The sequence below is a fragment of the Dermochelys coriacea genome, chromosome 1, assembly GCF_009764565.3.
Source record: "Dermochelys coriacea isolate rDerCor1 chromosome 1, rDerCor1.pri.v4, whole genome shotgun sequence".
Lineage (NCBI taxonomy): Eukaryota > Metazoa > Chordata > Testudines > Dermochelyidae > Dermochelys > Dermochelys coriacea.
The window spans coordinates 242269014-242286329 of NC_050068.2; the positions used below are offsets into that span (position 1 = coordinate 242269014).

The 17316-nt window shown below is 41.4% G+C and overlaps 1 protein-coding gene across 1 annotated transcript in view; it reads right to left on the reverse strand.

Moving 5' to 3' along the window:
- Nucleotides 1-17316, reverse strand: part of ADIPOR2 (adiponectin receptor 2) — a 73046-nt gene that overhangs the window by 11553 nt on the left and 44177 nt on the right. The window contains exons 3-4 of the mRNA XM_038418452.2: nt 2455-2574; nt 90-261 (exon numbers count right to left, since the gene is read on the reverse strand). Of these exons, the coding sequence (XP_038274380.1) occupies nt 90-261; nt 2455-2574 (292 nt within the window). The remainder of the gene's footprint in view (nt 1-89; nt 262-2454; nt 2575-17316) is intronic.

A 17316-nucleotide genomic window follows, 5' to 3' on the forward strand; every position in this document is an offset into this window, starting at 1 on the left:
GGCTTAGTCCCCCTAAAAATATTTTCCCAGCTGCCTATGCTCTTCAATCATTAACAGTGCACATTCACTTTAAAGCATAATAGAAATACCTAGAAGATGTGTCCAGATGTTGCCAGTCTCTGTGTGTATTCTGAAGATGCTTTTGAAGCAAGCGCGGAAGGAGGGCATAGGTGGTCTGTGTCCATGCAATAGATAGTCATTATCCTTTAGCCAGTCAGGGAGAACATCATGGGGTATGACCCGCCATCGGCCCTCCCACACCTGGAGGTTAAGAGTGCATGGTTAGAATCTCAGCCAATGAAGTCCCATAAATGGTGGGCACGGCAAAGGGAAAAATAGGAAATCCTGAGTTAGTGTCCGTGCTTTAAAGTAACCAAAATGAATGTACTAAGTCTAGGGAGCAGAGAGTTTCCTTTGGGACAGGCGTATCTTGTGCTCAAGTCCTAAGTCATACTATTCTACACAACACACTAATGGTCTGAACTTGCGCTAGTGCTTCCACCAGTGCAGGAAGTGAAATACTTCAACACAACCAAGCTCATTTTAAACTGCTCAATGAAGGCCAAAAGTGGATTTAATTTTCATGGTTAATTATGCAGTAATGATTCAGTATTTGGGGAGGTGAGGGGGGGGTGTCTTCCCGTCCACCTCACTGAGGAAAGCTAGATGTTGCTCTTCATCTAACAGAGAAAGTTCTGAGCACAGTCCCATCTCCCCATCACAAGATCATTACTGATTGTATGCTCATTAGTGTTAGATGCAGTCTAAATGTTAAATCTAATAGGACAGTTAGTACCATTTCAGTTATCCAGAATGCATAGAGGGGCATTCAAGTCAATGAGGAGTATTCTTTTCCCTATGGCTAAGCCTGATGCTTTTTCAGCACTGCCAGCCAAAAAAAGGAGAGGACAAGCAAGGACCTGAACTCTGATGCTCTAACAGTAGATCTACACCATTCCCAATTCTTGTATTCCTTCCTACATATTTATGTCCCCACTTCTGTAGAAGGTCCCCATTGCAAAAAATCACACACACACAGCTGCTCATACACAGCAGGTCTACATCACCGGTCAGTTCCTTTTTCAGTGGCACAGAGCTAACAAGATGCACGTCATCTTCACTATGGCTCCTCAGCTGGCATTGCAAAGCTGCATACAGGCATGGCACAGATGCAATCGTCTTTGGGATTTGCTCACTTAGCAATAAGAATAGAGGAGCAGAGATGTGTGCATTAAGGTTAGGGAATCCTGCAACCGTTAATTTCAACTGCTGGGTTCTCATTTCTGTTTTAACAGTGAGGGCCTAAAACAACGTCAGGAATGCTGCTGATTGGTTTTCCTTTGAAGGGACACTTCCTACTGCCAACCCTCTCTAGACCCCACCACCACCAGACAGCACAAAAATTAGTCAAAGGAACTAGCTCAGGTAAGACATTTAAACATTCTGTTTTACAGAAGAATTAGCTGTGTTTTGCTTAACATGCAGCAAGAATGTATGTGGGGGGGTTCCATTTTTGAGAAAGCAGAGGAAGAAAACTGTTTAAAAACAAAACACGCTCAAAGCACTGTATGAAAATGCAACCTTGATTTGCCAGGATCCCTCTACCAATGGTAAAAAGCCATCGGTAATACCCACTGTGATAAATGTGCCACAGGCAGCACTTCACCCAAACCCAGAATTAGGGCATCAGCCAGAGACCAATACAATATATTCCCCACAACTTTAGCAGAACTGAGATTCAAGGCCAGCAATCTCTATGTAGTCCACAATGGATTTGCTTGGATGGACTTTTAGGAGAACCTGTTCTTCTATTTGTGTAGCAGACAGTCTGTTTTACAATGGAAGCAAATGATGATGTGGAGGCAAAAAAAAAAAATGGCATGTCTGCAGAAGTCTGGAAAGAACTGTCCTGATAAATGAAAGCATCTTGAACCAGAAACACTGGAAGCAGAGTGCTTTTATTCTGCCTGCAAACACACAGATGTTTCCCAAAGGGGACTCATTAGCTGCAATATCAGCTTTAAAATAAATTTCAGAATGTAATTCCTATTGTTCCATGCTTTCTAGTTTGTGCAGTTATAGCATACCTGGGACATACCCCACACAGCATCAGCATTAGCTGATATACGGAGAATCGGTCAACGACCAACTCCATTATGCACCTGCTGTTCCCCAGCTTATTGCCAACACAGTTTACTTCAGGAACATGGCCTGTTAGCTTCATTTAGAATCATAGAATATCAGGGTTGGAAGGGACCTCATGAGGTCATCTAGTCCAACCCCCTCCTCAAAGCAGGACCAATCCCCAATTTTTGCCCAGATAGATCCCTAAATGGCCCCCTCAAGGATTGAACTCACAACCTTAAGTTTAGCAGGCTAATGCTCAAACCACTGAGCTATCCCTCCAGGCTCCAGTGACCATCTGGATAGATTTGTTTTCTTTAAATCTCTTACCTTACACACAAACTCTTCCATTTTCTCCATGGCATGGTGGGCTTGTAAAAGAGGGGACATACCCATAAACCCTTCATCTTCCTGAGCTGGTTCATCATTACAGTCGCATTCCTCAGAACTCTGGAAGAGAAAAACCAAAAACATTTCACATAAAAACTGACATAAGATGATGCTTTTCACTGTTTTACACCAAAACCAAACATGGGCCAACCGTCAAGTTGAAATTTCAAATTCAAGACAAGGTGTAAAATTTTCAGAAGAGTGACTCAGATGCTTTTTAAAAAGTGTTATCCATGGTCATACTAAGTACAAACCAGTCTGGAAAATTCAGTGAAATTCTGTGAAGTTGTGTATTTCATTAAAATCAACAGCTATAAAGTCCACAAAATGATGTAGCCTATTCCCCTACCAATGCAGGATTATTTCCTACACAAAGTTTCACTCTTATCTGTTTTAGGACTAAACATTTTAATAATCACGGGAAAGTGGCACAAAAAAAAATTGCAATTCTGGTAGCCCAGGATAAGCCGGGGTGAGGCTGAAGTCAATTTCAATGCAAGATTTGCAAGCCTTATACTTCAGACTTCAAATCAAATGAAATTTTATCATTTCACTCAAATCTGTTTAGCTGAAAATTATGCCTATTGGATTGTGCTATGAAGTATTGATTTGTTCATCTCTGCTGGTCCTGCTAGATGTTCCAATAGTAAAACCAGGAAATCAAAAGTTGGACAGAGGCATGCATAATGTGCTGAAGAATGGTGGTATAAAAATTTTAAGATGTTTAAAAAAAGTGAATGGTACACAGTTTAAGCGTAAAAGTTTCTGGTTATCAGGGAATAACGTACAGATCATCAAGGGGTGCAAAATTCGGTTTAAGATTGGATGGCGTAAGGAATACATTATCTGCAATATCCAATTGGGGGTAAAAGGTTAACAGGTCGAAGTACAGACATTGAGATACGAGGGTATGTTGTTCATATAATGGCTATGTTCAGGTGTGGAGTATAAAGCAACTAAACCAAAACACTTTTGAATGGAAAGGTTCAAATACTAGTTACAAGAAACCACTGTACAGAAAGAGGCCAGGATTTTGATCTGGAAATGAAAAAAAGAAACTCCAGAATCCTGTTTTATAAGGCAGGAGTATAGATGGAGGAGTTTTATCAATCACAAGAAAGGAAGTCATTAGCAACAATTCCATGGCCCCCATTCTCCAGCACATTAAAATGCAGAGGACAAAGCAAGTGAAGACATGCTTTGGTCATTCCAATTTCAGGAAATAAGAAACAGGTCACTAAATTCTGCTTTATTTATTAGAAGTGATCCACACCACCAGGGACTCAACACTTCTGCTGCCAAGGTAAATCTTGAGGAGGCAGCAGGAGGAAATAGTCATAGCAATATTGAGTAGGAGAAAACGGAGAAGTGAAGCAAACCCTTTTGTGCCCTTCAAGTCTCTGCTCTAGAAAGCTGCCAAGAATTCTAGTGGCCAAGTCAAAGATTTAGAGGCCAGATGGTTCCAATACAATTATCTAGTCCAGTGGTTCTCAAACATTTGTATTGGTGACCCCTTTCACTTAGCAAGCCTCTGAGTGTGACCCCCCAATAAACTAAAAAAGAACTTTTTAATATATTTAACTACCATTATAAATGCTGGAGGCAAAGCGCGGTTTAGGGTGGAGGCTGACAGCTCGTGAACCCCCATGTAATAACCTCACATCCCCTTGAGGGGTCCTGACCTCAGTTTGAGAACCCCTGATCTAGTCTGATCTCATGTATGATAGCCACAGAACTTCACACCTTAGTAATTCCTGCATCAAGCACAATAACTTGTAGTTAAGTACTGCATCTCTTAAGGAAACTTCCAATGTTGATTTAGTCTCCAAGATACGGAGAATCTGCCATATCCCCTTTATATAATGTACCAATGGTTGATTACCCTGAATGTTAATTTGCACTTTATTTCCAGTTTGAATATTTCTAGCTTCAACTTTGAGCCACTGGATCTTATGTCTGTTTGTGAGGTTAAACAGCTAAGATTAAAGAGTCTTCTCCCAGCGTAAGTACTTCTAGACCATTATGTTGCCTCTTAACCTCTTCAACAAGCTAAAACAATTAAGCTTCAGTCTTATTGTAATAAGTGTTTCTTAGACCTAGATTCATTCTGTAGCTCTTTTCTAAACTCTCCATTTTTTCAACATCCTTCTTTATGTACTGACACCAAAACTGGACACAGTTCATTTAACAAGACCGGTTTTCCATAAAATTACGTTGTCAATTATATTTATGTCCTTTTATTCTTCAGTGATAGTCTCCTAACAGCCTCTGTAATATTTTGCTCAGGATCGAAGCCAGGCTTCCAGACCTACAGTTAAAAAAGTAAACCAGGTTACTAGCTAACTACTGGCACAGCAGTGACTCCCGTCTCCCTCTGGAACTTGCTGAAGTTTATTAAAATCTAACATCAATGAGGCAAAACTCCTCAGTCAATCCTTAGAACTCCTGTGTGGAAGTTATCCAGACCAGATTTTTTTTTTAAAAAAATATATATATACAAGAAAGGAGAATATTAAACAGCATCTTACTACTGTTGGAATAGAAATTGAAAGTAAATACAATATCTAGCTTCATTCCAAATACAGAAAACATCTCCACTTTTCAGCATCACTGACAATTTTGCAATCTCCACCAGCAACAGGACACCTCTATCATTAGGATTTTTTGTTCCAGATTTATTTTAAAGAATTCCTTTAAGGTTTGGATCTGCTTTGCACTACAATACTCTGCACGCTATAAGGCCTCCTTCATAGGTCAGCCTTGTTACAATGTGCACTTTCCAAGATCAGACCTTACAGAAAGGTAGGACTGGAAGTGAATTCTAGCACACGTGACACGGACTAAACAGATAGAGCGGGATTCCCTAATGTAACTAAGGCCTATCAGACTACAGCAGAATCAAATAAAGTGTTCAAACTAACCGTTCTCATTTTTAAATGAAGAGAGAGGCTGGAAGCAAGGGATCTTGACTGAATGATCTTAAATTAAGGAATCCATTATTCCCCTACCTCACTGTCTAGCAGAGCCTAAATTTGTTTAACCTCGGGATACACTTTAAGGCCCAAAACATCAGGCTTTTTTTATTTCTAGTATGAGAGGAAAAAAGTTTTAATTTATGTGCATTTTAGGAACACTTAATTATGAAGTGCATTCCAAATTCTGCTTGCATTTTAGAGATATGCTAATAAGTGAATAAAATAATGCCAAGCTCTTTACCGTAGTGATAGCAGGAACTGAGACAGCAAGCACCTTGAGACATGGCACCATTAGGTACCATGTACACAAACCAAATTGCTGCCAAGCAACAGTAATTTTTTCCTTCATTTCCTTCCTGCAATCAGGTTATAAAGTTAATGTTCAAGAAAACATTAAGGCATTAATATTTAATGGTGAGCCAAAGTTTGAGGTTTTTCAATACTCTTATTTTTCCCCCCAAATAAAGTCTGATTAAGATGATGAAATATTTTGGTTCTTACTAAGGTACATATTGAACTGTATTTCAAATGTAGAAACAGTAACTCCCTCTCCTATGTCCCATTAGACTGAATGAATGGGAAACTGCCAGTGTTAGAGAGAGGTAGAAGTATGTCACTGGAGCATGACATTAGCCTAGCTTCCAGGCGGTGCATTATTCAACAGCCATCATTCATGACAAGGGGGAATCCTTTGCTTCACCTTAGAATGGTATAACTTACATAAAGAACATTCCCTCAAAAGACACTTCTCAGTAGCCCAGCAGAACAAATGCATATGCAACTCTAAAGGCTGGTGTAGCAACCCTTTGTTTAGGATTTCTACTGGGGACAAGAAGAGTATGTTCACACTGCAATCACAATGTGAGATTGCAGCATACCCAGGGTCCCAAGCTAGTCTTGTCTGACTGGGACCCTAGACCAGAGGTGGGCCAACTACGGGCCGTGGGACAGTCCTGCCCAGCCCCTGAGCTCCCGGCCGTGGAGCCTAGCTCCGGGCCCCTCCCCCGTCACAGCCACGCTGCTGCACCCGCGGCACTCTGGCCTGCCACTCCTACTGGGCAGCGTGGGGAGCGTGGCACGAAAGTGAACTCTGCTGCTCTGAGCAGCACGGTAAGGGAGTGGGGGCTTCCAGGGGAGAGTCAGGGAGCAGGGGGCAGTTGGATGGGGCAGAGGTTCGGGGGGTGGTGGTCAGGGGATGGGGAACAGGAAGGGTTGGGAGTGGGAGTCCTGGGGGGCCTGTCAGGGGGTAGGGTGTGGATAGGAGTCGGGGGGCAATTAGGGGACGAGGAACAGAGGGCAGCTGGATAGGGGTCAGGGGGACAGGGAGTGGGGGGGTTAGATAGGGGACAGGGTCCCGGGAGGGGGCAGTCAGGGGACAAGAAGCAGGAGAGGTTGGATGGGTCGGAGGCACTGAAGGGGCAGTCAGGGGGCATGAAGTGGGAGGGGGTAGGGGCCAGGCTGTTTGGGGAGGCACAGCCTTCCCTATCTGGCCCTCCATACAGTTGCACAACCCTGATATGGCCCTTGGGCCAAAAAGTTTGCCCACCCCTGCCATATAGATACATACTCAAGCAGCTACCATCCATGCTGTCGTGACTTCACTACTCAAGACAGCAGCTAGAACAATAGAGCCCTGAAAATCTGCAGCCATCCAGACTATGTTTGTGGATCCCAGATGGCTGCGGATCCAAATTTTATATCGAGAGCCCTGCAAATCTGCGGATATCCGTGGACCATCTTTGCAGATTGCATGCAGACATCAAAGCTAGCTCAAGTATATCCACATGCTGCAATTACAACTCTTGATTGCAAAGAAGATTTACCCAGAGACAGTCACACTTTGAAACCCAACCCTGCCAAAGACAAGAGGCATTTTTAGAAGCTTTCAATTCTTGTCAAATTTTAGATAGTAAGTAAAGCTGGTTTGTGCTTTACAGGAGTTCTCTATGAATGCTATTGTCCAACTGATTTCACAAGGGAAATTATCTATTTGATTTAGATACTTATCTTTGGTAGAGCTTTCCCACTGCTGTGTAGAGTTGGAAGCAGAGATGAGAGAGGAAGGAGTTTTGTTTTTTTTAAATGGTGTTGTGTATATAAAACTTAAGATAAATATCTTTGGAGATGAGGGGAGGAAGAACAAGCACGAGTTGATGTGAAATTAAGTACAGGACATCACAACTTCTGCCTGACTACAATTCCCATTATTCCTTGAAGATTACTAGCTAGGTAATACAATACGTAATGTCACCCTGACACAGGGTGAGGAAATGCTGTCTCAGGTCTCCAGTTTTAACTGAGCATAGAGGGCAACTGGTACCAAACCCAAAAAGGAGCTTTTACAGAAAGACAGTTTTGTATTTTAAATACACAAGCTTCAGAATTTTACCCTTTCCCCCTTCTCCACAGAGTTCTGTTAAAATGTTGAAGGAAAGGACTATAAATAGATGCTTCTCATGTCACACACCTGTTATATACACAACGCATTATGCGAGGCTGTGAGGAGGGGAATGAATGGATTTCTAGGGTTATGCATTGCGCAGTCCAGATATGAATACTGCTGTGCAACCACATGGCAGCTAGAGACTCTACTGATATGTAGTGATGACCTGCCCCTGAAATTAGGAGTGGTGGTGCAGTCACTGAGAGAGGAAGCCAGCCACTGCAATAAGCAAACATTAAATCAGGGGTTGGCAACCTGTGGCACGCTTGCCAAAGGTGGCACATGAGCTGATTTTTACTGGCATGCTGCTGCCAGCCGGGGTCCCGGCCACTGCCCCCGCTCAGCCCGCTGCCAGCCTGGTGAACGGAACCCCAGGCCAGTAGCGGGTTGAGCAGGGCTGGCGGTTGGACCCAGGCTGGCAGGAGCCAGCGGACAGAACCCCAGACCGGCAGCGGGCTGAGCGGCTCAGCCCGCCGCCGGTCTGGGGTTCTGTCTGCCAGTGTAGTGTATTAAATGTCTCCCCGTAGGAATGTGATACTTGCAGAGCACCAGGACTGGCAGCCGTAAGTAGCACATTCCTATGTGGAGCAATTTAATACACTACACCTGGCCCTGCTCAGCCTGCTGACAGTCTGGAGTTCTCAAAATATGTTCTCACCCCTTATCAAAAATTACACTACAATTAGCTTGAAAACTTACAAGTTTTGTATATTACGGTAATTGTTAAATAATTTATAATGTTAATACATAGGTTTGATTAAACAAATTAGTTGTACTTGTGTGCCTGTGCTTAATTTGTGTTTTCGATGATTTACCTTCTAAAATAATCTTACATGTCTCACCCCCAGAAAGGGCATCTCGCACCTCCAGGGGGGTGCATACGCCCCAGGTTAAGAACCACTGCACTAAAAACTGATAAGATCTGCATTTTAAATTTAATTTTAAATGAATCTTCTTAAACATTTTTTAAACCTTGTTTATTTTACATACAACAATAATGTAGTTACATAATATAGACTTATGGAGAGGCCTTCTAAAAAATGTTAAAATGTATTACTTGCACATGAAACCTTAAATTAGAGTGAATAAAGGAAGACTCGGCACACCCCTTCTGAAAGGTTGCTGATTTAGATTTTAGATCATTTAAGCCAGTGATACTCAGATCTCAGTGGTTCAGGAGCCAAATTAGCAATCAGCATTATCCAAAAGAGCCACAGTGATGTAAATTCATTGTTTCATTTACTATTTTCATATATATATTTACTTGGTTATTCTGACCAAAGTATTATTTCATCAACTACAGTTGGTTAATAACAAAGTAAAAACATTGTGATTGGGTAATAACTTAGATTGGTTAATAATTTAAATCACAGAGTGTCTCCCACAACAGGGTCTGGGGTAATGCCATGTTGAGTTTGACACTGGACCCATTTTCAGTCTTAATCTTTAATCTTTCTGTAAGAAAGACTGAAGAAGGCTATTGGCGGGTGGATGTGTGGCTCAAGTCATTAATATCTGCAAGTTTTTTTTCGTTTTTAATATAAAGGGGGAGGTTTCACAGCTGCTATCCAGAACCTATGCAACACAAGTTCTTGGGAGAGCACCGTACTAGAAAAGACCTTCCCAACAGCTGGAGATTACTGGACTTCTCACTAGCATACTACTTCTGACTCACTGGTACCTCCTGCCTAATTTTGCATCTATATCTGGCAAATGAGTTTTGTTCTCTAGCTAGTCTTTCTAGTAAATTTTTAAAGACTTTTATTCCAGCCCATTTGAAGTTTCACTTTTGCTTTGAATCTTTCAGAAACGGGGACACCATTCAAGGTGCAGTCTTACTAGTGCAGCATAAAGGAATAGTAATATCTGGTCTCACAAAAGATTGCTTAAAGAAGGCAGATTGCAATTTTCTGCTGCTGTTTGTGTGCCAAACTCCTGTAGTTTGAAATCCACCATAACCTCATCTCTCTCCACAGCCCTAAGAACTGCTTTAAATTAACAGCTATGCTGAGTAATTAAAGCACTCCTATCTCACTTTGGATTAAACTATGTTTTTCAGAACTCTTTGTATTTACTATAACTTCTCAAATTCTATTTTTGCTGGAATCACAAGATCCTCCCAAGGTCTAATGAATGTTGACCGATGATGCCATCATTGATCTCTGGGACACTTAACCGGATACATCATTCCAATATGATGAAGCTCCTGAGCAAGACTGCAATCTACACCTCAGACACTCCCTCCCAGTTTACTCCCACGTTGTGATCTTTTGCCTTGGAGTCCTGAACAGTTCAGTTCTCTCAAAGATAGATTAGCAATTCCTTTCAGTGAGTTGAGAAGAGAGAAGTACATATTGTCAAATGCATTTAGAGAGTTTAATGTCTCTTCTAATAAAGTTAGAAGAAATTAAGGTATTTGATACTAGAGGAAATCACTTTAAAAAATGCTAAAACTTGTCCCAACATAAGTGAGCCAAAATATGGTTTCTGCTCAGTCTGAAAAATTGAGGCTACAACACAGGAAGCTAACTTGCATTTTGGGGGAAGGGGGGAAGAGAAGGGAAGAGACCTAACCCATAAAAAAAAAAATACAACTTGCCTTAAATGCAGTTTTTTTCAATACTGATGTGCCACACACTGCATTTCTGAGGTCTCTGAGGCTGCAACTTTAGGGCTTCACAATTGCTATCTATGGTGTTGGCAATACTCAGAATCAATCACAATATATGACTCTGTATACACTAAAACATTCACCACTGACAAGGAAAGTAAATGGGTGCACAGTTGAACCACATTTGAGCAGAGTTTGGCCTAATCTAGATTTCCAGCTAAATGGTACTCTGTACCAGTTCAGCTACACTCACTGCCTACAATGGACATATTTTTGTAGCATACCTCTTGTTTATAATGGGAACTGCTTATTAAGTGACTTTCTGTAACACTTTATACACTTTTTAAAAAACAAACAAACTACAAAATAGCTTCTAGAGATGTATTCAGCATTAGTTTCTGAGAATGTGAAAGCATTTAGAATGAGCCCGGCATACCAATATCTTTGAAATCTATCCTTTTCCATTTTTATCCTGTAATATTAAAGGCTTGATTTTTAGAATTTTATTTAAAAAAAAAGTCTCATGTTTAAGATTCCCCCCTTCTCCCCAAAGAAAACCCCTCTTAATTCCCAGAGTGGATCAGAAAATTGGTCTATGAGTGGTCTGCATCTGGCAGTAATTACCTCAGGTTTTAGAAAAAAGCAAACACCCTCTCCCTATACTGAACCCAGGTTATACATGGAAAATGGGGGGAAAATGAAGATATTCCTTCCTTCCTGCACTACACAGGATGGCAGGTTTGGTATTAAGCACAAGATGATTATTTAACATGCTTGGCTACCAGTACTGTGTCAAAGTTAGCAATCCTTCGGGTATTTTTTGTTTTTTTAAAAGAGTTCAGCAATGATATTGTCTCAATTTTCCACTGCAGTTAATTCACAACACATAGTTGGCTGGCAGTTATTAGTATTTCTTTATTTCCATTCAATTTTTGATGAGCTCCAACTAAAAGATCACTTGAAATAAATGGCTGTTAAATTTAAACTATTCTGAAATTAAGACTTCAGCTCACATTTTATTTGTTAGCTAGGGATACCCTCCTCCCACCGCCCCATCACCCACTTTTAGAAAGAAATCTCATCTGGACATCCATTTGTTAGTCTGATGCCAACTGAACAAGTAAACTATAATCCACTAAAAACAAGCTAAAGATCCATTGACCGCCACCACCCTTTCAGATTTGTAATGCTAGCCAGATAGAAAGGAAAAGTGGTAAGGCATGGATTAGTCTCCTAAAGAGAAGGCTGACACCGACTCTTCAGGTATGTGTGCGCGTGCACACTCAGACCCTACAGTGGCATGTCCTCTGAGGTTATCAGACATCATTCCTGAGCTTCTGCCAGGCCAGACTCATGATATTTTGCTGCAGCCACAGGAGTACTGGAGACAAAAGTTTTTTATTTATCGACATGTGCAGCTAATGTGTGCTTCTTAAAGCTGCCAAAAAACCAGAACCCTGCTGTTATGAGACTCCTTTCTGAGCAGAGCCATTACTTGATTACCTTGGGACTTCATGCGGCTAATTGGCAGTGTAGATATCTATGTAGTAAAAGACTTTAGAGCTCTGGACTTCCTAGGTCTCAAAGCTGAACTGCTTGTTATGCCAAACCCCACATAGGCCCTGAAGCTGGCATCATATGGGTCCCAAGCCTGGGTTCAGTCTAGAATCACGTTAGGGAAAAAACCAGTGCTGAATTTATTCCAAACAGAGGCACCACTCTGTATAGTAGTTTTGAGGGCAAGGCAGTAAGTCACGATCATATTCATGTGTATGCGTCTTGGTTAACCAGTATTTTACAGTTAGATAACGTAGAACATGGCATTTTCATATTGACATTCGATTCTTTCTTTAGGATATATGCTGGGAGATGGACATTGATTACATTGTGAGCAAATGGGACCGTTATGACCATATTAAACTTAATGCTGATATGACGAATTATAAAACAAGGACATTAACTTGGACGTTTCACTATAACAGGGTTTAAAAGAGAACTAGATAAATTCATGGAGGGTAAGTCCATTAATGGCTATTAGCCAGGATGGGTAAGGAATGGTGTCCCTAGCCTCTGTTTGTCAGAGGGTGGAAATGGATGGCAGGAGAGAGATCACTTGATCATTACCTGTTAGGTTCACTCCCTCTGGGCACCTGGCATTGGCAACTGTCGGCAGACAGGATACTGGGCTGGACGAACCTTTGGTCTGACCCAGTATAGCCATTCTTACGTTCTTATGTTTATACATCAACTTACTGGAAAAGAAACAAGCCAGAGTGTATAACAGATGGATAAAGTGTAAAGTTTGACTTTCAAGTTATTCAATACTTTTTGGAGGTGGCATGCATAAGTTACAGATTCCAATAACTTGAAGGCATTGGCCATTATGTGCTGAAGAGCTAGGCCAAGGAGGGCATTAAAGATAGCAACATTAAAAATACTACCATCTCTGTGGTCCCTTGACATCCAATACAGTTAGTTTCATTCTGAGTGAAGCCACCATGTCCCAATGCTGGTAATAACACTTACCAACTGGCCGCTTTTGGCAGAAGATTATGTTAATTGGTTTCCTTTTTAAAGACTATTGTACATTTACAGTTTCTTCAGTTTATGCCCTTTGTGGTGTAAAAAGTGGCTTTGAAAAAAGTGCAATGTTCCTTAAAAAAAAAAAAAAAAAATCTTGCCTCTCTAGTTATTCTAGAATTGCCCTTGAAATTGTGCTGTAAATACAGACTCTACTTTAATGTGAATTAGCTTTCAAGTGTAGACAAGGCCTAACTCCCTGTGAGTCAGTCCAATCCAGGCTTCAGTAGGGTGCTGGGGTGGCACTCGGAGCAGCAGTCAGCAAGAATAGCTGTCACAAAGACCAGAAAGAGTGAATTCTTCAGTAGTACTGTGCAAAGCTCTTTGCAGCTTGGCTACTGGTTAACGTGTGCTGAATGCCTTTAAGTTATTGGAATTTAGCTCTTTTCCTCTGCTGGTCACATTAAAAAAAAAAAAAAACACATACACACAATTTAACACTTTGAAATGGTTTTGGAGAACTGGTCATGGATAACTCCCTGCAGGCACTGATTAAAGGAATAGGCACCAACATTCAAGCATTTGTTTAGGAAAAAGTAGTTGTAGGGTCACTCATTTTGGCCTCTGCAATCTTGTTAATATATCTTCTTTAGTTAGAAGTAATTACTCCCTTTGTCACTGGATGAAAGAGGGTTTGCTCTATGTGCATGACCAGCTACTGATCTGTGCGCCCGTGTTCAGTACTCACAAACACTGAGATCCCTCCACATATGCATCTGCTCAGGGAAAGGACCGTTTCCCAAATGGAAGAATGTAAGAGCTGTGAAGAACTGCACCTGCCACAGAAGGTTCTCTCATATCTACAAAAGCCATGGAGAAGGGTATGCTAAACCCCAAAGCAGCAGTATGACAAAGGGAAGTTGCCTAACACTGAACTTGCAGAGAAAAACACTAAGGCTTGTCTACACTGCCACTTACAGCGCTGAAACTTTCCTCTCTCAGCGGTGTGGAAAAACACAACCCTGAGCGATGCAAGTTTCAGGGCTGTAACATGCCAGTGGAGATAGTGCTGGGAGCTATTCCCCTCATGGAGGTGTTTTTTTACAGCACTGGGAGAGCTCTCTCCCAGCACTGGAGCTGCGACTACACAGCAACATTAAAGCACTGCTGTGGCAGCGCTTTAATGTCGGCTGTGTAGACATACCCTTACTAAATTGGAAAGTTGTTTTGTCTTGCATATTTAGGACTCAGCAATAACTTAAGGCAGGAAGTTTTATGTAGCTTGTGAAAGGGAACATACAGGTAGCCTTTCTTTCTAGCATCCCCAGTTATTGAAATGTTGCCTCAAGTCCCTTCCCCCACATTTGTCCAAGTGAGGCAGATGTGATCTCCATGAGAACAAAGGCATATGGCTATGTGGAATCTAACCTTTGTGCAGAAAAACATTTGTACCAGTGAGTGCTGAATAAAACCCCTCCTCCCTCTCCTAGCTACACAACAGCACAGCATGTGATTGTTATAAAACCAGCTGACAGGCACAGAGAACACAGAATACAGCAGGGTGCCAACGCTCCCCTGCAAAGCAGCTTCCAGACAAATAACTAGACGCCTTTGAGTTTGACCCAGCTACAGTGCAAGCAGACCTCCCTCATTACAGCTTTTCCTGCTAAGTTTCGGCTTTTTGGGTAATAGGTGGAAAGAAGCAGGGACAAAGAACCCTGGCTTTGCCATATGTTACTGCCCTTCTGGGTGGGGTGCTGCCTCCTCAAGGCTAAATAAGATCACGGACGCTCCTCTCCCTTTAGCACATACCCACAGGCTTAAAATCTATAAGTAAGCTCTGGATGTGCGATTGTTTTCTTTTACTGTTCAACAGAGGGTTGCACCAACTGCAGTCCTGGCCTGTGGAGCCCAGAAATGAGGTCGTCACCCCATACTCCAGGAGTCTATAGCATACAAGGGACACAGCCCACAGGTGTTTGGGGCAGATTGTGCTCAGCAAAGAATTTTGGGACAATCTATGATATTACTTCCTAACACCAGAGCTTGTTACTTGCTTCAGCAAGTAACAATCTCAGCACAAAGTGTACACTGTGTATTATGTCAGGACTAGCCAATGGAGACAGTAGCTCCGATGTTGCTATATTATTTCAGATGTGCAGAAGTGAGCCCCAGTAAGCATCCTTTGATAGAACTACTGCTCTTTCCTGTTCCCTAAAACAATTACCTTTACTGACAAGCATTGATGTGTAAAACGTAAATAAAGGAATAGGAAAATGAAAAAACTGAGATTATCTAGGGCAACAAGGTCTGGATGTATCAGAGATCCTTAGCTACCCTGTTATAGTCAAACATATTCCAGTTTACATATACTGCAGTACCATCTACAACCCCATTGGGCAGGACACTGTACAAAAGAGTGTCCCTGGCCAAAAAGCTTACAATCCACAATAAAAGACAACATGGTGAATACAGCAAGCCAGTTTGTAACAATAAAGCCAAAACGCCAGTCACCAGAGAAAATAGGCGGGGATATAAAAATGAATTAACTTGTTTGAACAAAGCAAGATAGATGTATGTAAATGTTTAATGCACAAAATCCAAAAGACAATTAAATTATGAATACTGCCACCTAACAGTTTGCTGTTAAAGTCCTTGGTGCCAAGTTTTGCACTGGGAGGCTTAAACTGGATCCCCTCCTCAAACTGTCTCCAGCAAATACAATCCCAATCTTCTGCCGAGATTTATTATCCCACACCTTTTGCTCATCTTCAGACTCAAGTTTTAATCTTTTTTTAAAAAGCAATTCTTTACCTTGTCCTTATCACCTAAACCACTTTGTGCTTTAAGTCCTGAGCAGAGTCTTAACAATACACTGACATCACAACCTTTTTCGAAAAGGTCAAACTAGTTGCATTGAGAAGTAACAGCCCCAGTCTTTGAGACATGCTCCATCTGGACATTCCCCAGGACTCCTTCTACCCACTTACTTCTGTAAGTGCTAGTGCATTATTTTCCCCATCACAGGCTATCAAATCTTTCAGAGCAATGGGTCCCCATTTCACTGAGCCACTTCTATGCCACACATTACAACTACACAGTACCACTCAGCCACAAGAAAAAACGTCACTCGGCAGTACAAAAGACTGGTGGTTAGAATAAATGCAAAGAAAATGGTTCTTTTGTTCACTTTCTGTCAATGGAGAATTAAAATACAAAAGCAGAAAGTCAAGCACAGGTTTTTAGGGCTGTATAAAAAGCCCATTCATCAGGTTATAAAAAAGTCACATGCATTTGATTGTATTGGTTCAACAAAGCCACAGTAAGAGGCACTTCTTTAGGAGCTATCTCTGCCTGAAGTACAGCAGGGGAACAAAAACAATCCAGATTATACAGAAACTAGGAAGGGGGGGGCGCGCCACGGGAGAAGACTGTCACAGAAGCCAGGCAATCCAGCATGGGATGGAAGAAGGAAGCACCTGCTGAAGAATGCTTTACCAACACATACACAGAGATCTAAACCACAGAGAGAAGGTAAATTGCAAGAAGGAAGAAGAGGAAGAGAATTGAAGAAAAGTCTTGATTTGCTCAGTCCCACTCCCACCACAACTGAACTATCATCTTCAGCGTCACTAACCGTCCACAAGATTTTAGGCATCAGGTCACTACTCCACATAAGCAAACAGAAAACGTACAAAAGGTGGAGAGTGCAACTGCATATTGCCACAATGCTACAGCAGGCTCCATGGGGTTAGGCGAGATGAATGTTCTTTGAAAGGGGAAGTATTTCATGAATGCACGTGTCCTCAACTGCTATAATTAATGAAAAAGCTATGGGGTAGATGGAAGACTAATTGCAGCTTCAGGTATAAAAAAATCCAAATAAGGTTATAATACTGTTTAACATGTATCAATTTTTGTATTTAGTACAAAAATTGGACACATCCCTAATATATGGCGTGTTGGGGAATAAGTATTATTGGTATTATTCATAAGCTTGTTAGGTAGGTTGCCATTAATCTTTTAAAGCACCACGCATTAACATTGTCACATTTTGCAGAAAATGTGAAGTTTAATATTCTTATTTGTACTTTTTATAATCACCTACTTGTAAAGCCAGGTGTCAGTGTTAGCTGCAGAGGTCTTGAGGATACAAAAAACAAGTTTAATATTAAAAGATTTAGAATCCTTAGGAAAAATCTACTGGGTTTCTTTTTAAAGTCAGGATGTTGTATTTCTAGGAAGAAAAGGAG